This window comes from Etheostoma cragini, chromosome 8 (assembly GCF_013103735.1).
Source record: "Etheostoma cragini isolate CJK2018 chromosome 8, CSU_Ecrag_1.0, whole genome shotgun sequence".
In the NCBI taxonomy this organism is placed as follows: Eukaryota; Metazoa; Chordata; class Actinopteri; order Perciformes; family Percidae; genus Etheostoma; species Etheostoma cragini.
This window is the reverse complement of record NC_048414.1, coordinates 21,874,083-21,895,242: the sequence shown is the minus strand read 5'-3', so window position 1 is coordinate 21,895,242 and position 21,160 is coordinate 21,874,083. Positions and strand designations below refer to the sequence as shown.

Sequence of the window (21,160 nt, the reverse complement as noted above, 5' to 3'; positions counted from 1 at the left end):
GCAGCTTTATTTCCATTTTGTTTCAAGGATTTTAATCAATATCCATTTAAAAACTCAGGATCCTATTTTTCGAGTAGAGTGACTCCACCACCAGCTCCGCCCCCCCCCCCGGCAGCGACCTCCAGTGACGCGGTGCCGTGAAGCAGGAAGCGAAGCTAAATAAAATAAAATAATACCGCGGATAAAAATGCGTTCCAAAGTTGCATCCAACCCAGAGAAGGTCAAACAACAATGCTTAATCCAGGATGGTACTATCCCTGGACCAAGTAAAACGACTGGAGTCAGATTTCCACTCTTCCACCGCGAAGCTAGCCGTCTTCACAGCAGCACAAAATAGATGGAAATTATATCGACGTTGTTTTGGTCTGCGCCAATCCAGGAAAGGGGTCACATAACGCAGATGAAGTGAGTAGAAAAACAAATCCAGGCATGCACACAGCTACGGCATTCATAACAATGAAAGCACTGCACGCTTACATTGCGCTGTCCATGCCTGTAGCTGGTAGGCCGTAGCTGTAGCCGGTAGCTCGAAGCTGGTAGCCAAAAAAGCATCCAATATCTTATTCAGTTAATCAGTCCCATAAACCCCAAAATCACCATTACAGAGTTCAATATGAATTTAAACTGAGTGTTTAATTCATAAGAATGATGACAATGTCTATAATCTCACTCACTCAAACAATCTCTCAGAGCGACAAACAGGCGTGCTGCCACTTGATGAAAATGGGTCAGAGCCAAGGGCAGATGCCCAAGTCAGGAGGACCCCAACTCCTGCTCATACATGTGTGCTGCTCAGCAGCATTGGGCAGCGTCTCTGTGTGAATTCTTGCTGAACAAAAATCAGCTGAAAGTTGGTTTGGTATCCCTCTGCCTACTATTATTTGTATTAGTTTTGGCAAAATTGACAATTGTTGTAAAGCTCCATACATACAAATACTAACATAGCCTACTTGGTATCCTACGGGCATTCCATGACTGTACAACCCTGCCAAGTCCAATCTGACTCACTTGACATGCAAGGTGGGAGACACAAAATTTGGTTACATTATCCGGGATGTCAAGCAGCTCTTGATCAAGCAGGTGAACCAGGACCTGTTTTAGTGGATAGTTCACCCAATTGTTGACCTGTGGCCAAATTCTTTCCACATGAAGGTTCTGTTTAAACACAAAATCATTTTTGTGACTGATTGGAAAAACCTCAGATCAAAAAACTCAAATCAGAAAAAGTTTGTCTGGTGTGTAAAATACAGGTATACACAGTAGTTGACAGCATTAATTTAGAAATGTCCTTTGATCTTGAATTATGTTGCAGACAGTTGAAGTCAAAGTATATAAGATTTTAGTTGATATGTAACAACAAACAAATTCCTTATCCCAATATGTTGGGACATACAATACCATTTAGGACAAGTAATTATGGACAAAACAATTATGCTATAGGTAAACAGCTTCTTTCAGCAGTGATTTTACAAGTTAACATTGCAAGCAATCAAATCAGCCATCGAGGTCATGGTTATCCAAGGCAGGTTGAGTAGAAGCCTGCAGTGTGGAATAGGCTTAATGCTTACCCTTCGCTTTTGGAAAAAATCCAAAAGACTTGTTCCATATGGTACAGGTTTTACTAGTCGAGCAAATTGAGATTCCCTGTCATGTCTTTTGAAAGGTGTTGCAGGATAGATAATTACTATCTATTGATTTGTGATTTTAAATATTATAACTGGAAATATACTGTATTTTGTAACTTAAAGTCCCTCATTATCTGATCTGCGTAATCAGTAGGACAACATTCACCCTTGAAGAAGTTGTTGCATGTACAAGTTCAAGTAAAACTCCCTGCCATGATCCATTCTACTTTGGTCCCACATGCCATTGTTGACAACTGCTTTCCTGTAATAGAAAATGTGTAGATTATATGGATACATATGTGGAGATGATATTCAAATTCATTTTAGCACATACTGCTTGTAACATAAAAATTATGCGTTTGACCATCTTCAAAAAGCTGGCGAATTAAGTCGGTATATTCATCCAGTCCGGGCATGTCACTACCATAGACAGTTAATAAATATACAGTCTATGATCACTAGCTTCTGTCTCGACTTGTTTTTTGGCGGATTTTGGTCCTAGTTAAGGTCACATCCAGGTCATGCATCTTGTGTCAAATAAAAAATAAAACTGGGGTGAAACGCTTGTTATCTGTTTTTCCATTTGAGCACAACATTGTACATGGGGAAAAACAAGTTGTTATCCGTTGTTTTTCTTTTGGTTTTGGATAAGAATATTGAGAAAACAAGCCACTTATTTGTTTTATGAGTATGGTTTTATTTAGAAAAACAAATGTACGGGAACGTATGGTACAGGGATTCTTTGTGGATGGATAATCATAGAATGGAATATGTCAACTTTTACTCAACACAATTTCAAAACCACTTACATTTATTTTTCAATTGCTGTCAAATTGAATAAGACACCCCAAAATTAATGAAAGTAGGGATTTGTACATGCCAAAGAGCGTTTTGTGGAATCAATCTTTTTATTTTGGGTAATTACAATTGGGTAGTTCAAATGAACAATATATAGGAAAATGGGTAAATTTGACCTGAGAACAACATGAGGGTTAAATAACACACGAGAGCAATCATCAGTCAATTCTAGACGAGAACGGTGTGGGATGATGTTTGGAAGAAATCGAAGGATACAAGAGGAAGTAAGGACATGCACATACGTTTCAAAGAAGACTTCTCAAAAGCAAACTGGGAGGCACGTGCATAGCTGTGGCCACTGGTCTAAGTAGCCAGGAAGACAGGTAAAAGGGCATTCTTGCTCTAAATGATGACCGGAGAGTGGACCTAAACTGAACACTTGGTTTATTATCATTTGAATGGCTGTCAGACATCTAGCCTACAATCATGTTTGATTGTAGGCATAGATGTCTATTATAGAGTAATAATTAGGGGAGATTTTAACCTTGCCCCTTTTCTCTGGTTAGACCGCTGACCATCAAAGAGATAAAGCAAGACATTTGATGAAACAATTGATCACAAAGGCCAATCTAATAGATGATTGGTGAATAAAACACCCAACCAGAAAACAGTTTACTTTGTTCAGATCATCTAATAATAATTCTAAATTCTAAGTTAAACAGAAAGCTATTTGGGTAAGTAAGCAATCATCAACACTTAAAAAGATAACACAAAGGGAAATCATGAGTAACATCAATACGCTGTGCTGTAAAAATGATTTGCACTTTATCACTTTCCTCCTTGACCAATTAGCCCTTACAGTGCCTGGAGGTGTGATTGGGGTCATTGTCCTGTTGAAAAATAAGTTATGGTCCAACTAAACGCAAACTGGATGGGATGGCATGCCGCTGCAGGATGCTGTGGTAGCCATAATGGTTCAGTATGCCTTTAATTTTGATTGAATCCCCAACATTGTCACCAGCAAAGCACCCCCACACTATCACACCTCCTCCTCCATGCTTCAAGGTGAAAACCAGGCATGTAGAATCCATCCAGTCACCTTTTCTCTGTTGCTCAAAGGCATGGCGGTGGGAACCAAAAATCTCAAACTTGGACTCATCCGACCAAAGCACAGATTTCCACTGGTCTAACGTCCATTTCTTATGTTTTTTTGGCCAAAACAAATCTCTTCTTCTTGTTGCCTCTCCTTAGCAGTGGTTTCCTAGCTGCTGTTTGACCATGAAGGCCTGATTTGCGCAGTCTCCTCTTAACAGTTGTTCTAGAGATGTGTCTGCTGCTAGAACTCAACGTGGTATTCATCTGGTCTCTAATCTGAGCTGCTGTTTACTTGCAATTTCGGAGGCTGGTGACTTAGATAAACTTATCCTCAGCAGCAGAGATGACTCTTGGTCTTCCTTTTCTGGGGTAGTCCCCATGTAAGCCAGTTTTGTTGTAGTGCTTGATGGTTGTAGCAACTGCACATGGGTACGCATTCAAAGTTTTTGCAAAGTTATTTTCCGGACTGACTGACGTTAATTTCTTAAAGTAATGATGGCCACTCATTTCTTTTTACTTAGCTGATTGACTCTTGCAATAGTATAAATTCTAACAGTCGTCCAATAGGGCTGTGTATCAACCTGACCTCTGCACAACACAACTGATGGTCCCAACCCCATTAATAAGGCAAGAAATCCCATGAATTAATCCTGACAAGGCAAACCTGTGAAGTGAAAACCATTTAAGGTGACTACCTCATGAAGCCCATTAAGAGAACACCAAGGGTTCGCAAAAAGCAAAGGATGGCTCCTTTGAAGAAACTAGAACATAAGATATGTTTTAAGTTATTTCACACTTTTTTGTCAAGTACATAATTCCATATTTGTACATTCATAGTTTTGATGCCTTCAGTAATAATCTACAATGTAAATAGTCATGAAAATAATGAAAACACATTGAATGTGAAGGTGGTTCCAAACTTTTGGGTGGTACTGTATGTGTATATATATATATATATATATATATATATATATATATAGAGAGAGAGAGAGAGAGAAAGGCAATGTTACATATTGAGGGTTTTCTGACTCTTAAGTTTCTCAGTCTCCATAGCAACAGATATTAAGCCCAAATGACTTTGTTTTCGGTTACACGTTGTGCCTTTCCTTTGCTGTCCTTAAGGATGATTTGGCAATAGTTGATCCACCCAAGAAACCTGATTCTGGAACAGAGGAGCCAGTGTTATCAGGCAGCTGCTATGTCCCCGTCCTTAATGCAGACATAGACTTAAACTATTAGTCTGCCTGGGACATGTTTAGATATAGTGTCATGTAGGTCAGTGGCCGGAATGTGACAATGTCTCAATTTACACAGCAAGCTGGAAATTCAACCACAGTAGTGAGAGCAGTTAGTTAGCGGACTGTGGAGTCATCACTGCCCCTTTCTCTCTTGATGCTGCACACAGTTGTGTGTGTGTAATCTGAGATCAAAGGAGAGAAACACAAGCTTGGATAACAGCAAAACACAATAAAGACCAAATACTCCCAACTAAATTAAGTCAGAATGGCGTTTAATATTTTGGTCCAGTCCATTACCTAAATTACCAAAATCCATTTTATTTGATATTTACAATATTTAATAATTTCAGAAGGCAACTATTAATATAAATTAACTAATCACATAGCATGTAATTAATAAGAAATATTTTTTAAATCATCTAATTGTCAAAGGTTTTTTAACTGTCAAATGAAGACATCAAGAGCCTACAAAAAACTTAAATAGAAGTAATCAGTAAGCAAACAGCAATACTTGGCCTTTCAAAAGGTACCTGAAACATCAGATGATATATAATTACAACAACTATCTGTGATACCACATTTGGTATGCATACCACATATAGCTTTTGGGATGTCATCAATTCTGATTCAATATAAAGGCTACTTGTGGACAGAGGGTGACACAGAAGACCTGCAAGTCCTGGATTGTAGTAGTGGCTATGTTCTCGTAAGCTTCATTTGAAACATTTATTAAGTGCATCTTGATTTTACACCTACTCTCACAAAAAGAACAGGACCTTTTAAAAAGGATTGGTGAATACGCTTGACAAAGAGGAGGTCAGGTAAGGACAACTTTAAATGTTTACCTTTTCTTTTTAGAGGTTAGTATTTATTCTCAACAACTAAGTCTGGAATTTTTTGTCACTTTAAGTCTAATTATGTGGACTCAGTCTAACATGGAAGTTCCTTTGTAATTATCTAACAGCCATCAGCTGCCACCATGAGTACGGACGCGGAGATGGCCACTTATGGCAAAGCTGCTATTTACCTTCGTAAGCCAGAAAAAGAGAGAATTGAGGCTCAAACTGCACCATTTGATGCCAAGAGTGCCTGCTACATTGCCGATGCCAAGGAGCTGTACTTGAAGGCAAAAATCCTCAAGAAAGATGGTGACAAAGTCACTGTCGAAACCCTGATAACTAAGGAGGTTAGTATCAAAAAGTCAGACTCAACTAGCAATTAAATTTGATCAGTTCTCATTGTGACAAATGTCCTGTTCCAGGAGAGGACAGTGAAAAAGGAGGATGTCCATCCAATGAACCCTCCCAAATATGACAAGATTGAGGACATGGCCATGATGACCCATCTCAATGAAGCCTCTGTGCTGTATAACCTCAAAGAGCGTTATGCAGCATGGATGATCTACGTAAGACAATGTGCCTAATGAAAAAAGAGAACTATTCCAAATGACTGTAGTTGTAGGAAAGAGAGTTAACTGTTGAACCTCTATAATCACTTTCAGACCTACTCTGGGTTGTTCTGTGCCACTGTGAACCCCTACAAGTGGCTCCCAGTGTATGATGCTGAATGTGTAAGTGCCTATAGAGGCAAGAAGCGTATGGAGGCTCCACCCCACATCTTCTCTGTCTCTGACAACGCTTTTCAGTTCATGCAAACTGGTAAGTTATTACCATAACAATGTAGAATTTATCAGTATGTGACTTTTTGGTTGTGGTAAAAGATAGCTAATAATTATGTTTTTGCTTTAACAGATAGGGAGAACCAGTCTGTCTTGATCACGTAAGTTTGTTACATTTACATTTGTAAACTTTGTTTAACATTCAGATATGTTGAACAAATTCTTGAAAGTCTGTGTCTCTACCTAGTGGAGAATCTGGTGCTGGAAAGACTGTGAACACCAAGCGTGTCATCCAGTACTTTGCAACAATTGCAGTTGGTGGACCAAAGAAGGACGACGCAAAGGTATGTTACTGTATGATTCCAATTCAGGGTTTTCCTGATATAAACTATTCCTTAAAGGAGAAAAATTGTCATTTTCTGACTATAAATCTTAACCTGGATTATAGGGGTCACTGGAGGATCAGATTATTGCAGCCAATCCCCTGCTGGAGGCCTATGGTAACGCCAAAACTATTAGGAATGACAACTCTTCTCGTTTTGTAAGTATGGAACGATTTCTACACATGTTACAGATTGGCAATGTGAAGGCACATTAAAATCCTTTGTTCCAAACAGGGTAAATTCATCAGAATCCATTTTGGCGCAACTGGCAAACTGGCAAGTGCTGATATTGAGACATGTAAGCAATAAAACCCATAGTACATATAAACGACTGTGATTGAGAATTGGTCAAACTGTAATATATGAACAATATTTGCAGATCTGCTAGAGAAGTCTAGAGTGACATACCAGCTTTCTGATGAGAGAGGCTACCACATCTTTTTCCAGATGATGACCGGCCACATCCCTGCTATACTTGGTAAGCAGATTGAGATAATGCACATTGTTTAACCTGTTTTCATATGAAACAAATGTTCTGACATTTCCTCCCTTTTTTGATCTCCAGATGTGGCACTCATCACCACCAACCCCTATGACTTCCCCATGTGTAGCATGGGTCAGATCACTGTGGCCAGTATTGATGACAAAGTTGAGCTTGAAGCCACTGATGTGAGTGATCTTTACTAAATATATTTAACTTTACTTTTATTCCATTTAATGCAAGTGCATTTTTCTAAAATTAATGTTTTGTGTGGACTTCTTTTTACCTCTAGAATGCCATTGATATCCTGGGCTTCAGCAATGAAGAGAAAATGGCTATCTACAAGATGACTGGTGCTGTGCTCCACCATGGTAACATGAAGTTCAAGCAGAAGCAGCGTGAGGAGCAGGCTGAGCCTGATGGCACAGAGGGTGAGTATGAAATGTCAGCTCAGAGTGAATAGCTTGGGAACAACACTAATGAGGTTCTTAATCACACTGGTGTCAGTTTACACCATGATGGAAGTCTTTGAACTATTTTCAGAGGCTGACAAGGTTGCTTACTTGCTGGGTCTGAACTCTGCTGACATGCTCAAGGCTCTGTGCTATCCCAGAGTGAAGGTCGGAAATGAGTATGTTACCAAGGGACAGACTGTACCTCAGGTAAATATGTAAACTTCAATGTCCTGCTATTTAAAAACAGATTAGTTATGTAATTTCTACTAAAATAATGCAGGACAAGGTTTAATAAAAATCTGCCTGCAGTGTTCAATATATCGTATTGCTAGTTTCAAAGAGTTCAAAGCATGAAATTCTAAATGCATAGTGTAGAATAAGTCAAGGACCATCTTAGATGTCTTTTTTTTTTTTTTAGATCTTTTGTATTATTTATCTCATTAGTGAGGTGCCCGTTCGGCCGGATTGCTTGGCCTGTGGTATTGGTGCTTGTAACTTTCTTGAGAATCCTTCATACAATAAACTTGATGCTCACACTGCGCCTCCTTGGGACCTGAGAAATGCACCTGCCATGACATAGTTGCATCATATACCCAAAACCCATCTAGTCATGGTCAGAAACACCTTTACAATGCACTGGGTGAAAACATCCACAGCAAACTTTACCATTAGGTAAGTTAGACAACTAACTAGGGCCACAACATAAAAGGGCCACAAACAGTTAGAGATTTATTATATTACTTATTAAAATAAATATAAATAAAAAATAAAAATATAGAATATGTTTCAAGAAATAACTTACAAAGCGCCTAAAAATAAACTGTAGTACTGACTTACTTACAGAGTGTTGTGGCTCACTGGTAGAGCGGTTGCCTACCAATTGGAAAGTGTGTGGTTTGAGCCTTATCTGATGAGCAGGTGTCAACCTTGTATGGCAGCCTCAGCCCGGTGTATGAATGTGTGTGAATGTAATATGTAAAAGCACTTTGAGCAGTTGTTACGACTAGAACGCTGATGTGTAACTACAGTGTATGTATGTATTTACAATGCAGATTTGGATTTTGCCACACAAAATTATTAATCATTACCTTTTGTTGTGCCAACACGACCGTCCAAGTTAGAGAAAAGGTGACAAGTAAGGAAAGATACTGTTTGTCTGGGACCCAAGTTGAGCAAGCTAATTTTTGTTGTTGTAAATCAGAGTAAGCACTTCTTCCATTCACACTGTTATCCGGGTTAAAATCATTCTGATATGTCAAGTTGTCAGTTGCTCAGTAAAATGTTAGTGACAGGGTACCGGCCGTTCTTATTATAGATCTTTGGTACAGAGAGATGCGGAACCATATCTTGGTTTAGTCTATGTGAGATTAAGGGCAGCTGCCAGGAGAAATAGAGGGTTTCCCAGGTCAGGCTTCAAAATATCGTTATGTTCAACCTTCTGTTTAGAAGTAGTGCATTTACAGCTCACAACAACCTAATTCAATACAGCGTCCGTCTTATGTTTGATATATATTGTGGGCAACAAAAACTGTTAGCATCATGTATGATATTTTATTGAGTTTCCTCTAAGTTAAATGCTGAGTCTGTTTACCTGCTTGTGACGTTTTTTGCACATTTGCATCACCACTTTAAATCTGATAACCTGAAAGACTGACTTACTCACAAAGATTCCTGCCGTTATTAGAGAGATTAGAAGAAATACCAATTATATACACCAATGATTTTACATAAAAGTTGACTGACTTCAATCAAATCACCTTGTTTTTATTCAGGTGATGAACTCAGTGCCTGCCCTGGCCAAGGCAATCTATGAGAGGATGTTCTTGTGGATGGTCATTCGTATTAACCAGATGTTGGACACTAAACAATCAAGACAGTTCTACATTGGTGTCCTGGATATTGCTGGTTTTGAAATATTTGACGTAAGCTTCATTTCCAACAATTCAGAAGCTGACACTTTTCATGACAGAATCCTTCTTATTGCCCTGCGAGAAATTGTACTGATGATTGTCCCCTCACAGTTCAACACCTTGGAGCAGCTGTGCATCAACTTCACCAATGAGAAACTGCAACAGTTTTTCAACCACACCATGTTTGTCCTGGAGCAAGAGGAGTACAAGAAGGAGGGTATTATCTGGGAGTTCATTGACTTTGGCATGGACTTGGCTGCCTGCATTGAGCTCATTGAAAAGGTAATCACTTCCTTTGGTTATAATATATAAGTGTTTGTATTTTGATTTTATGTATCACCTAATGACACTTAATGAATTTATACTGTATTTCTCTCTTTTTTCAAGCCCATGGGCATCTTCTCCGTCCTTGAGGAGGAGTGCATGTTCCCCAAGGCCACAGACACATCCTTCAAGAACAAGCTGTATGACCAGCACCTTGGCAAAAACAAAGCATTTGAGAAGCCTAAACCTGCCAAAGGCAAGATTGAGGCCCACTTCTCCCTGGTGCACTACGCCGGTACCGTGGACTACAATATCACTGGCTGGCTGGACAAGAACAAGGATCCACTGAATGACTCCGTCTGTCAGCTGTACCAGAAATCCCCAGTGAAACTGCTGGCTATCTGCTTTCCTGCTGTTGTTGAGGGTATGATAGTAACTAAAGCCAACTAAAACATGTTTTTAGGTTACACTGTATATTTTTTAAGTAACTGTATCTAGGGTTCATGTACATTTTATATGTTATTCTAACAAAACACGTCTACTTAAAATCCTCAACAGATACTACCAAGAAGGGTGGCAAGAAGAAGGGTGGTTCTATGCAGACTGTGTCCTCACAGTTTAGGGTAAGGTTTAACATCGCAAATGTATACTGTATATATCTTGGTTTATATTCAAACTCATAATGGATTACGTGCCATGATAAGACTCCCCATTTTGGATCTACAGGAGAACTTGGGGAAGCTGATGACTAATTTGAGGAGCACCCATCCTCACTTTGTGCGCTGCCTGATTCCCAATGAGACAAAGACTCCAGGTACTGAACAACACAATTTTAAGGAGTGGTTTTGTTGAAGGTGCCCTACCACACAAAAACGTTTTTACTTGCATTTTTTGAAATATGTTAGGTCCATATGTGTTTGTGTTATGTTGTGAATGTGAAAATTGCTACCCCCTCTGTCAGCTCCAGCCACTAAAAATAAATCAACGGAGAAATCAGGCCAATTACAACAACTGGTCAGTCTGAAGTCATCTTGCCTGAGCTCATTATTATTCATGAGCTCGCCCAGTTGTGCTGGGTAAAGGATACAGATAGAGAGGCTCTCATTGGCTAGCTGTTAGCCAATCAGAGTCAAGCAGAATAGCTCATTGAATATTAATAAGAAATGGCAAAAATTTTACTGAAATTTCCCGCAGACTTTTTATACCACACTAGAATGGTTTGAAACAAAAAAGTAACAGAGTCCATGGTAAAACGTCATACATTACTACAAAGGCACCTTTAATATAGTTTAAGTCAAAGATTTAATTAGGAAATATATTTTGTACAGGTCTGATGGAGAACTTCCTGGTCATCCACCAGCTCAGGTGTAACGGTGTGCTGGAGGGTATCAGAATCTGCAGAAAAGGTTTCCCCAGCAGAATCATCTATGCTGACTTCAAGCAAAGGTATTAATCAATAGTTGTAACATTTTAATTCTAAAAATAAAATGCTCTCACTGACCATTAACTCTCATAAAAAGGTACAAGGTGCTGAATGCCAGTGTCATCCCCGAAGGCCAGTTCATTGACAACAAGAAGGCTTCAGAGAAGCTGCTTGGGTCAATTGATGTTCCACATGATGAGTACAAATTTGGACACACAAAGGTAAACACCTTGCACAGTCTATTTTACTGTAGAATGATGACCAGAGAGGTTATATTGTACAGTCCAGTTTGTTTGCTTGTTTTTCTGGTAATAATATACTGTATGTATTAAATTACCAGTATATCTGTTAGTATTAAAGCAGAAATGGAACAACTACTTATGTGATTGTAGAGTTTTGTGCCAAGGAATAAGTGATTCATTTTAAGTATAAGGCAGAGCAGCCTGCATGTGGCCATTTATAAAACACCTTTGCCTAAGAAGCCTTAAAACATGTAGGGTAGGCAAAAATCCCTTTTTGTTTAACAGGGTGTGAAGTAGTATTCACTATCTGACTTCATCCTAAGTTCATTTTAATTTTGTGTTTGATCAGGTGTTCTTCAAGGCCGGTCTGCTGGGTGTCCTGGAGGAGATGAGAGATGAGAAACTGTCATCTCTTGTCACCATGACTCAGGCTTTGGCCCGTGGCTATGTCATGAGAAAGGAGTTTGTGAAGATGACAGAGAGGAGGCATGTTGAAAACAAATCATTCTGAATCCTGGTATTAAAAATCACCAACAATAATGTTTACAACACCTACTTTTTGTCTGTAGGGAAGCCATATATACCATTCAGTACAATATCCGCTCATTCATGAATGTCAAACACTGGCCATGGATGAAGGTGTACTACAAGATCAAGCCTCTGCTGAAGACTGCTGAAACTGAGAAGGAGCTGGCAAATATGAAGGAGAACTATGATAAGATGAAAACTGACTTGGCTGCTGCCCTGGCCAAGAAGAAGGAACTGGAGGAGAAGATGGTGTCCCTTCTGCAAGAGAAGAATGACCTGCAGCTGCAAGTAGCATCTGTAAGTACAGATCATCAGACAGTTGGGTGTTTCCTGTTTTTCAAAGTTGATGTTCTAACATCTGTTTTTATAAAAAATTAACTAGGAATCAGAAAATCTGAATGATGCTGAAGAGAGATGTGAGGGACTTATCAAGAGTAAGATTCAGATGGAGGCCAAACTCAAAGAGACAACTGAGAGACTGGAGGATGAAGAGGAAATCAATGCTGAGCTCACTGCCAAGAAGAGAAAGCTGGAGGATGAATGCTCTGAGCTCAAGAAGGATATTGATGACCTGGAGCTTACCTTGGCCAAAGTGGAAAAAGAGAAACATGCCACAGAGAACAAGGTTCGTAAATAATAATCTGTCCATCAGATCAATTAAAATTACAATGATGACCGTTTAAAGACAAGATCTTTCTTGCACACTTAGGTGAAGAACCTGACTGAGGAGATGGCCTCTCAGGATGAGAGTATTGCTAAGCTGACCAAGGAAAAGAAAGCCCTTCAGGAGGCTCATCAGCAGACTCTTGATGACCTGCAGGCAGAGGAAGACAAAGTCAACACTCTGACCAAGGCCAAGACCAAGCTTGAGCAGCAAGTGGATGATGTAAGTTCACAAAGTCTTTTGGATTGGCAAAGCATTATTCTACTTGAATGTGACAATTAAACACTGTTATTTCTCAGCTTGAAGGTTCTCTGGAGCAAGAGAAGAAGCTCCGTATGGACCTTGAGAGAGCCAAGAGAAAGCTTGAGGGTGATCTGAAACTAGCCCAGGAATCCATCATGGATCTTGAGAATGAGAAGCAGCAGTCTGATGAAAAGATCAAAAAGTAACGTTTTTTGAATTTGTACAATAAGCGTTCTTTAAAAATTAAAAAAGGTTGTAGTCAACTGCATTAACTCTGTATTTTATCTAACAGGAAGGACTTTGACATCAGTCAGCTTCTTAGCAAAGTTGAAGATGAGCAGTCACTGGGTGCTCAGCTTCAGAAGAAGATCAAGGAGCTCCAGGTGACATGTGGTTTTAAAGATAACATTTCTATTTCCATTTTTGTGTATTAAAAGTAAATATTTACTTAAAGAGATCTTTATTCAACAGGCTCGTATTGAGGAACTGGAGGAGGAGATTGAGGCTGAGCGTGCTGCTCGTGCCAAGGTTGAGAAGCAGAGAGCTGACCTCTCCAGGGAACTTGAGGAGATCAGTGAGAGGCTGGAGGAGGCCGGTGGTGCCACTGCTGCTCAGATTGAGATGAACAAGAAGCGTGAAGCTGAATTCCAGAAGCTCCGTCGTGATCTTGAGGAGTCCACTCTTCAGCATGAAGCCACTGCTGCTGCTCTTCGCAAGAAGCAGGCTGACAGCGTTGCTGAGCTGGGAGAGCAGATCGACAACCTTCAGCGTGTGAAGCAGAAGCTTGAGAAGGAAAAGAGTGAATACAAGATGGAGATTGATGACCTCTCCAGCAACATGGAAAATGTTGCTAAAGCAAAGGTACACAATACATTACATGCTATTTCATTATCCAAATTAGTATTGTTAAACAAAGTACCTAGTAGTATAGATAAAATCTGATCAGTGAACTCATCTCTATTTACTCATTAGGGAAATCTTGAAAAGATGTGCCGTACTCTTGAGGACCAACTCAGCGAACTGAAGACCAAGAATGATGAAAATGTCCGTCAAATCAATGACACAAGTGCACAGAGAGCACGTCTCCTGACAGAAAATGGTATCTACAAGCTATCAGTTAGTGATCTGTTGTGTATGTTATTAAGAAACATGACAAAAACTAATGCATCGTGACATCTTTCACACAAGGTGAGTTCAGCCGTCAAGTTGAAGAGAAAGAAGCTCTTGTCTCCCAGCTGACCAGAGGCAAACAGGCATACACACAGCAGATTGAGGAGCTAAAACGACATATTGAAGAGGAGGTTAAGGTGAGAAACTGTTAAGCGAGTGTGTATTGGTAATATTCTTGGGATTCAGGATTGTTGTAAATTCCACCATATTTTACACAAGGCCAAGAATGCTCTTGCCCATGGACTGCAATCAGCCCGCCATGACTGTGATCTGCTGAGGGAGCAGTTTGAGGAGGAGCAAGAGGCCAAGGCTGAACTTCAGCGTGGAATGTCCAAGGTCAACAGTGAGGTGGCTCAGTGGAGAACTAAGTATGAAACTGATGCTATCCAGCGCACTGAGGAGCTTGAGGAAGCCAAGTGAGTTTCATTCAAACAACTCAATGGCTTTTGTATATTCAACTTTGGAGCAAACATTTTATAGCTCTGCCTTATAAAGTTCCTATAGATCTTTAAAAACATAACTAGCCATTAATAACAATACTAAGCTGATCATAAATCATAAATTGCCCATCCAGCCTTTTCAAAAATCGCTAACCTAAAAACACCTCCTAAAAAAGATCTCACGTTGCAGATTCTGATGACTAAGGCTTCAGGTAACTTAATAGTTTTCAGTGGGAAACAAATTTACCTTTTTCAAACAGGAAAAAGCTGGCTCAGCGTCTTCAGGAGGCTGAGGAGCAGATTGAGGCAGTGAATTCCAAGTGTGCTTCTCTTGAGAAAACAAAACAGAGGCTCCAGAGTGAGGTGGAGGAACTTATGATTGATGTGGAGAGGGCCAATGGGCTGGCTGCCAACCTGGACAAGAAGCAGAGGAACTTTGACAAGGTAGCATTGTTTACATTGTGGGGCCAAGCCATACAAACAATAAAAGATATATCATTTGGGTTCCTATTGCCACAAAACCAACTCAACTGTATTAATGGTGTTGTTCAGGTGTTGGCAGAGTGGAAACAGAAGTATGAGGAGGGTCAGGCAGAGCTCGAGGGAGCACAGAAGGAGGCTCGTTCTCTCACCACTGAGCTGTTCAAGATGAAGAACTCCTATGAGGAATCTCTGGATCAGCTGGAGACCATGAAGCGTGAAAACAAGAACCTGCAACGTGAGTCCTACATTATGTAGCAGTTATATTCCACAAATGTATTTCTCACATTGTTTTCAACATGTTGTAAAATCAAGTGTTTTTTACATTATTGTACCTACATTGTAAGGCTTAACTATATGAAACACATGTGTCTCTTTGCAGAGGAGATCTCAGATCTGACTGAACAGATTGGTGAGACTGGCAAGAGCATCCATGAGCTGGAGAAGTCAAAGAAGCAGGTGGAGACTGAAAAGTCTGAAGTCCAGACAGCTCTCGAAGAGGCTGAGGTACATTTTTTGACTAGGGACATCTTTTAAGAGAAATCTAAATCATGGAAACACAGTACTTTTTTACACATTTGAAGGCAGTGATTCATTTTCATTATTTGATATCATCAGGGAACTCTGGAACACGAGGAGTCTAAGATCCTGCGTGTCCAGCTGGAGCTCAACCAGATTAAGGGTGAGGTGGACAGGAAGCTGGCAGAGAAAGATGAGGAGATGGAGCAGATCAAGAGGAACAGCCAGAGGGTGATTGACTCCATGCAGAGCAATCTGGATTCTGAGGTCAGGAGCAGGAATGATGCCCTGAGAATCAAGAAGAAGATGGAGGGAGACCTGAATGAGATGGAGATTCAGCTGAGCCATGCCAATCGCCAGGCTGCTGAGTCCCAGAAGCAGCTGAGGAATGTGCAGGCCACGCTGAAGGTATTGTTAGACACAGAGCTTTTGCACGGATAATGCAGGTACATTGTGACATTCATTTGAATACTTTCCTGATATTGTTTCACTAGGATGCACAACTGCACCTTGACAATGCTGTAAGGGGACAAGAGGAGTTCAAGGAACAAGCTGCAATGGTAGATCGCAGAAACGGTCTGATGGTAGCTGAAATTGAGGAACTTAGAGCTGCTCTGGAACAGACGGAGAGAAGTCGCAAAACTGCTGAGCAGGAGCTGGTTGATGCCAGTGAGCGTGTTGGACTTCTGCACTCTCAGGTGAACAAGTCTAATAATTTCTTCAATAATTCAAAAATCCAATTATATTTTAAATAACAATAAATTCAGGCATATGATGACTAAAGTGCCTAATTCTTTTTTGCCTTTTAGAACACAAGCCTTCTGAACTCCAAGAAGAAGCTTGAGTCTGACCTGGTCCAGGTCCAGAGTGAAGTGGATGACTCTGTTCAGGAAGCAAGAAATGCAGAGGAGAAGGCCAAGAAAGCCATCACTGATGTAGGTGTACATTTCATGTGTTCTTAATTTTACCCGGATGTGCAATTTCAATATGTAACTATTGCTGCAATACTGGTAGGGAAAGGTACCGTAGTCATGCCAGAACTGCAGCCAGGGCGAGCAGGCAAAAAGCCCGGGTTTAGCAGCCTCTACGGACATCATGACAGAAGCAAAGCAACCAAAGACAATATGGAAAAAGCTGATAACAGAAAAGGAGAGAGTGACCAAGAAAGACTTCAGCTTGGATGCGCTTTTAGTTGTTGGAACAAGCTTCCCGGGATAATAGTCTGCAAGACAGATGTCAAGTAAAATGTCTTCGGTTGTTGCACTTAAGTGTGAGAATGCTGATTCAACAGCATACTGTCTCCACTAGGCTGCTATGATGGCTGAAGAGCTGAAGAAGGAGCAGGATACCAGCTCCCACCTGGAGAGGATGAAGAAGAACCTGGAGGTCACTGTTAAGGACCTGCAGCACCGCCTGGATGAGGCTGAGAACCTGGCCATGAAGGGTGGCAAGAAGCAGCTCCAGAAACTTGAGTCCAGGGTAAGAAAGAAAGAAATAATTTGCAGGGATGAACTCATTTAAGAAAAGATGCAATCTTATTTTCTTATTGTTCATTGAAGGTGCGTGAACTGGAGGCAGAGGTTGAGGGTGAGCAGAGACGTGGAGGAGATGCCATTAAGGGTGTCCGTAAATATGAGAGGAGGGTGAAGGAGCTCACCTATCAGGTACAGTCACTTTCATAGTTAACATACAAAACAACTTAACATACACATTACAAAAACATTTAATTACTTTAACAAACTTTTATAGACTGAGGAGGACAAAAAAAATGTTGCCAGGCTGCAGGATCTAGTTGACAAGTTGCAGCTCAAAGTCAAGGTCTACAAGAGGCAGGCTGAGGAGGCGGTAATGACAATATATAGATTTTCAACATTGAATTATTTATACTGTGGCAGAATTATTTCAAACAAAGATAACCTTTTGATATTTTAGGAGAATCAAATGTCAATGGTTTTTCAGGAGGAGCAGGCCAACTCTCATCTGTCCAAGTGCAGGAAGGTGCAGCATGAGCTGGAGGAGGCTGAGGAGCGTGCTGACATCGCAGAGTCCCAGGTCAACAAGATGAGAGCGAAGAGCCGTGACTCTGGCAAGGTAAACGTACAATTAAAAATGTAAAATGCAATGTTTTTATTAAAACAAATGTCTGACAGGAAGTTACTGTCAGTTAGATTTTTTTTTTTTATTAAGTTAATCCAACCCTTTTTTTATTGTGTTTTTAGGGTAAAGAGGCAGCTGAATAAAGAAAACTGCCTGATCAGCTATTTCTAATCATAAAATATGATGTAAGATACGCTGTGAAAATAAATGTTTTCTTTGTCACAGTTAAATTGCTGTCTGGCGGTTTTTTTCATTGTATTGAATTACTCAAAAGATAATTGTCATACTGGGTAACTGGCTAGTAATAGACAACCTTGTTTTAAATACCAAGGCTAATTATCCACACTGTGTATTATATTATTATTATTATTAGGGCCTGAGTGCGGACAGCCCTATTGGAACTGAAGGAATTATTATTCCTCCGGCAAATGAATTGCCTTTTTGATGGGCTTCACATATCAAAGCATCAATAACTCAATTTGGCAGTCGCATTAAGTCTGGTAAAAATGTACGTATTTTAAGGGTTTCAGGAATGGGCGCACAAAAATGGCTCGCTAGCGCCCCCCACAAAATTAAGAAAATTGAGCCCCTGCAGTACGTTTAACGTAAATTCACGAAACTTGGTACACATATGTAGCATGGCAGGACGGATATAAAACTCCATTGGAGCCATACTTAGGGTATGGCTCCAGTTAAAAATGGCGAACTTCCTGTTGGGTTTAGGACAGTTTTTAATTGAAAGTTTGAAATTAGTGCGATTTTGGCCATTTCCACATGTTGTGCTTTAACAAATTCCTCCCAGAGATTTAATCCGATCAACCTAAAATTTGGTCTGTGTCATCTTAAGACGTGAAAAATGAAAAGTTATTAAAAGAAAAACTTTTCGTCGTAGGGCATGGCCGTGGTGGGGCGGCCATTTTGTGCGTTTCGCCGTCAAAACAGGAAGTGGGTGTAACTTTTACTGGATTGAACAAAGTCCAATCCTGACGACATACTGTACACGCCGATATTGGCTCAAAGTAGGCCTAAAAGACAGGGTGCTATACTTTAACGAACTCCTCCTAGAGATTTCATCAGATCAACTTCAAATTCAGTCTGTGTCATCTAAAGACCTTAACGATGAAAATCGGGGGGTGGGAGTGGCATGGCGGCCATTTTTGCGATAAAGGGGTTGTGGCTGTAACTACAGTATACGTTGTCATATCTGCTTGAAATGTCCCACAATCACCAAGAGTATAGGCCTGAGGACAACAGTGAGACGGCGCCACCCACTGGCAACAGGAAATCAGCATAATATGACAAACATCATCTGATTTACATGAAACTTATAATGTGTGGTCTACATGTGATACTGAGCCGCCCCCTATATTTTAACCGCGCCCACTCACTCGGGCCACGCCCCCGTCCATAACAGTTGAACCGTTTAAGGTAGTCTTGTGTGAGGTGTCATTGAACTCAGCAGAAAGTTTGTTCTTCATTGGTGATGGTTTGGACTGTCCACTATGCTTAAGCCACGCCCACTTTCATAATTGGTGACCTATTTAAGGTATAGACTAGTGTGAGGTATCATTGCACTCAGCAGAGACTTCCTTTTTCATTGGTGATGATTCGACCACGCCCCCTTTCACAGACAATGAGTTGTATGACGTAGAGTCTTGTGTGAGGTATCATTGAACTCAGCAGGGAGTTCCGTCTTCATTGGTGATGATTTTCAGTGTCTGAGAGCCACAAAAATGCATGGTTGCGAGTAGCGGCGTCCGCCAGTAACTTGCCATCTAAATACACCTCTGCTTGGCTTTCACTGTTTGATTGCCTGTGTCCGTAATTGACAAATAGCCACCCCTTTTCTTTGTCAGATGCTGTCAAAAGCACTTTAGCGAATTGGCCATTCTGAATGAGCTGATCATGGTAACTTGCATGCCAACTAAAATAATCTTATTGTGACAGTAGAAGTGCCGTTATTAGCTGTTAGCTGCTAGTGATAGGTGTGTTCAGCCAGGCTTTTGTGAAAATCATAATTCAGCAGTTCCGTGTGTTTTTGTAGCTCGTCCATTTTTTGTGTGATCGATCTGGTGTTGGTGAGTAGGAGGCTTGGCAGTGTCCATCGGTGTGCTAGTTTCCATAGCTGGGCAGGCAGCCTTTTTCCCCGCGTCTCCTGCAGCCAAAAACAAGTCCCAGAACACCTTGTCATTTCCTCCTCAAAAATAGGTATGTCCATGTAGTTACATAGTTACTGATACTAGGGCTGCACAATTAATCGAATTTTAATCACGATCACGATTTTGACTTCCCACGATGAAATTTGCGTGACCGATCGATTTTTTTTAAATGCGTCACTTTATAGAATGCTCCGTTTTTTTTTGCAAAGCCAATCTACCGCTCGGTAAACCACTGTCTGATCATGAGCCAGCCAGAGTTGTTTCCTGCACCGCGCAGCTTAGTTACTAGATGTAGACAGTCACAGAGGACAGAATAACGGGAGGAAAACTCAACAGATGCAGTAAGTTATACATCGGTCTCATGGTTTACCAGTAAACGCAACATTTTGTCCCATCTGTGTTGTTTTTCAGACAACAGCAGTGAGCAGTGCTAGTCGGTGCTAGTTAGTGTCTGTTAGCTCACGCGGCGCGAGTAATACTTTTCCTCTAGGTCGCACCTGTGCACCTTTTTTTCCTTGCATCTGCTGCAATGTTGTGTATATCGATATGGTTGTGTTACATGGCCCATTTCTTCTGTAAAACCTTGCCTGTGTTTGGATCTTTTCTCTACTCTCTCTCCTCTTAGTCCGCGCAGCCCCGCCACATAGCGGCGCCAGTTCACACTTTTAAAATTTGTCCACAGTTTTATTGATATTAACACAGCTGTATATTGTTAAGCAAACCTGTATTTGTACCAGTGCTTCCGCTGGTAAACCATGTGCTATCGCGGCCGCCACGAGGAAAAACACGGAAGAAGTTATTGAATGCAACTAACTTCAGTTAATTGAGTAATAGTGTGTGAGACGGAGCCTGCTGAAGCTGGGCGATAGATGTGACCCATGGACAGAATATCATAGTTCATAAAAATGCAGCGCAGTGACGATACGGACATTTCATACACACAACGTGTATAACTCTGCTGACCCGCCATTCGACCCGTGCTGGACCCATTCATAATGAGTTAGCCGTCAGTCTGTGAGTACGTACATGTCCATTGCACTCCCTCTCTCTCTATCTAGGTCTTTAAATCATTTATCGTTGAAAACAAGTGAAGGAGCTTTCTCAGAGATACATACATAAAAAAAAGATCCTACACTATTTATTTCAGATTGTTAATTTTCATTTACATGTTTTGCAGCTCTATGTCTAGATACAACATACAACTTCAACATAAGAACAAAGTAGCATAATATGGATGTGAAAGCAGTTAAAAATATCCTATGTGATGGTGTTTGGTTAAAATTAACAAATAATTGTGATAAAAATCATGATCACAATATTGATCAAAC

At 40.5% G+C, this 21,160-nt stretch overlaps 2 protein-coding genes and 1 long non-coding RNA gene across 4 annotated transcripts in view; 2 read left to right on the top strand and 1 right to left on the bottom strand.

Moving 5' to 3' along the window:
- Nucleotides 1-3,032, bottom strand: part of LOC117948524 — a 17,658-nt gene extending 14,626 nt beyond the window's left edge. Inside the window, exon 1 of the long non-coding RNA XR_004657473.1 lies at nucleotides 3,021-3,032. This is a non-coding gene — a long non-coding RNA (uncharacterized LOC117948524). The remainder of the gene's footprint in view (nucleotides 1-3,020) is intronic.
- A 2,399-nt stretch (nucleotides 3,033-5,431) lies between these two features.
- Nucleotides 5,432-21,160, top strand: part of LOC117948493 (myosin heavy chain, fast skeletal muscle-like) — an 84,764-nt gene continuing 69,035 nt past the window's right edge. Inside the window, exon 1 of the mRNA XM_034878134.1 lies at nucleotides 5,432-5,577. The gene's annotated coding sequence lies outside the window, so the exon portion shown is untranslated. The remainder of the gene's footprint in view (nucleotides 5,578-21,160) is intronic.
- Nucleotides 5,736-21,160, top strand: part of LOC117948494 (myosin heavy chain, fast skeletal muscle-like) — a 58,031-nt gene continuing 42,606 nt past the window's right edge. Inside the window, exons 1-39 of one of the 2 annotated variants that reach the window (XM_034878135.1) lie at nucleotides 5,736-5,942; nucleotides 6,018-6,161; nucleotides 6,258-6,414; nucleotides 6,508-6,535; nucleotides 6,622-6,718; nucleotides 6,823-6,915; nucleotides 6,992-7,055; nucleotides 7,137-7,235; nucleotides 7,323-7,426; nucleotides 7,531-7,669; nucleotides 7,782-7,900; nucleotides 9,466-9,615; nucleotides 9,715-9,885; nucleotides 9,991-10,291; nucleotides 10,426-10,490; nucleotides 10,594-10,681; nucleotides 11,196-11,313; nucleotides 11,388-11,511; nucleotides 11,882-12,018; nucleotides 12,102-12,357; nucleotides 12,443-12,685; nucleotides 12,770-12,946; nucleotides 13,024-13,169; nucleotides 13,260-13,350; nucleotides 13,439-13,828; nucleotides 13,940-14,066; nucleotides 14,156-14,274; nucleotides 14,357-14,553; nucleotides 14,838-15,021; nucleotides 15,130-15,295; nucleotides 15,440-15,564; nucleotides 15,676-15,984; nucleotides 16,071-16,274; nucleotides 16,386-16,511; nucleotides 16,885-17,055; nucleotides 17,136-17,240; nucleotides 17,326-17,421; nucleotides 17,536-17,667; nucleotides 17,796-17,903. In XM_034878135.1, coding sequence (XP_034734026.1) covers nucleotides 5,736-5,942; nucleotides 6,018-6,161; nucleotides 6,258-6,414; nucleotides 6,508-6,535; nucleotides 6,622-6,718; nucleotides 6,823-6,915; nucleotides 6,992-7,055; nucleotides 7,137-7,235; nucleotides 7,323-7,426; nucleotides 7,531-7,669; nucleotides 7,782-7,900; nucleotides 9,466-9,615; nucleotides 9,715-9,885; nucleotides 9,991-10,291; nucleotides 10,426-10,490; nucleotides 10,594-10,681; nucleotides 11,196-11,313; nucleotides 11,388-11,511; nucleotides 11,882-12,018; nucleotides 12,102-12,357; nucleotides 12,443-12,685; nucleotides 12,770-12,946; nucleotides 13,024-13,169; nucleotides 13,260-13,350; nucleotides 13,439-13,828; nucleotides 13,940-14,066; nucleotides 14,156-14,274; nucleotides 14,357-14,553; nucleotides 14,838-15,021; nucleotides 15,130-15,295; nucleotides 15,440-15,564; nucleotides 15,676-15,984; nucleotides 16,071-16,274; nucleotides 16,386-16,511; nucleotides 16,885-17,055; nucleotides 17,136-17,240; nucleotides 17,326-17,421; nucleotides 17,536-17,667; nucleotides 17,796-17,816 — 5,790 coding nt within the window. In that variant the 3' untranslated portion in view covers nucleotides 17,817-17,903. Of the gene's footprint in view, nucleotides 5,943-6,017; nucleotides 6,162-6,257; nucleotides 6,415-6,507; nucleotides 6,536-6,621; nucleotides 6,719-6,822; nucleotides 6,916-6,991; nucleotides 7,056-7,136; nucleotides 7,236-7,322; nucleotides 7,427-7,530; nucleotides 7,670-7,781; nucleotides 7,901-9,465; nucleotides 9,616-9,714; nucleotides 9,886-9,990; nucleotides 10,292-10,425; nucleotides 10,491-10,593; nucleotides 10,682-11,195; nucleotides 11,314-11,387; nucleotides 11,512-11,881; nucleotides 12,019-12,101; nucleotides 12,358-12,442; nucleotides 12,686-12,769; nucleotides 12,947-13,023; nucleotides 13,170-13,259; nucleotides 13,351-13,438; nucleotides 13,829-13,939; nucleotides 14,067-14,155; nucleotides 14,275-14,356; nucleotides 14,554-14,837; nucleotides 15,022-15,129; nucleotides 15,296-15,439; nucleotides 15,565-15,675; nucleotides 15,985-16,070; nucleotides 16,275-16,385; nucleotides 16,512-16,884; nucleotides 17,056-17,135; nucleotides 17,241-17,325; nucleotides 17,422-17,535; nucleotides 17,668-17,795; nucleotides 17,904-21,160 lie in introns of those variants that run through there. The other variant, XM_034878136.1, reaches the window with a different exon arrangement.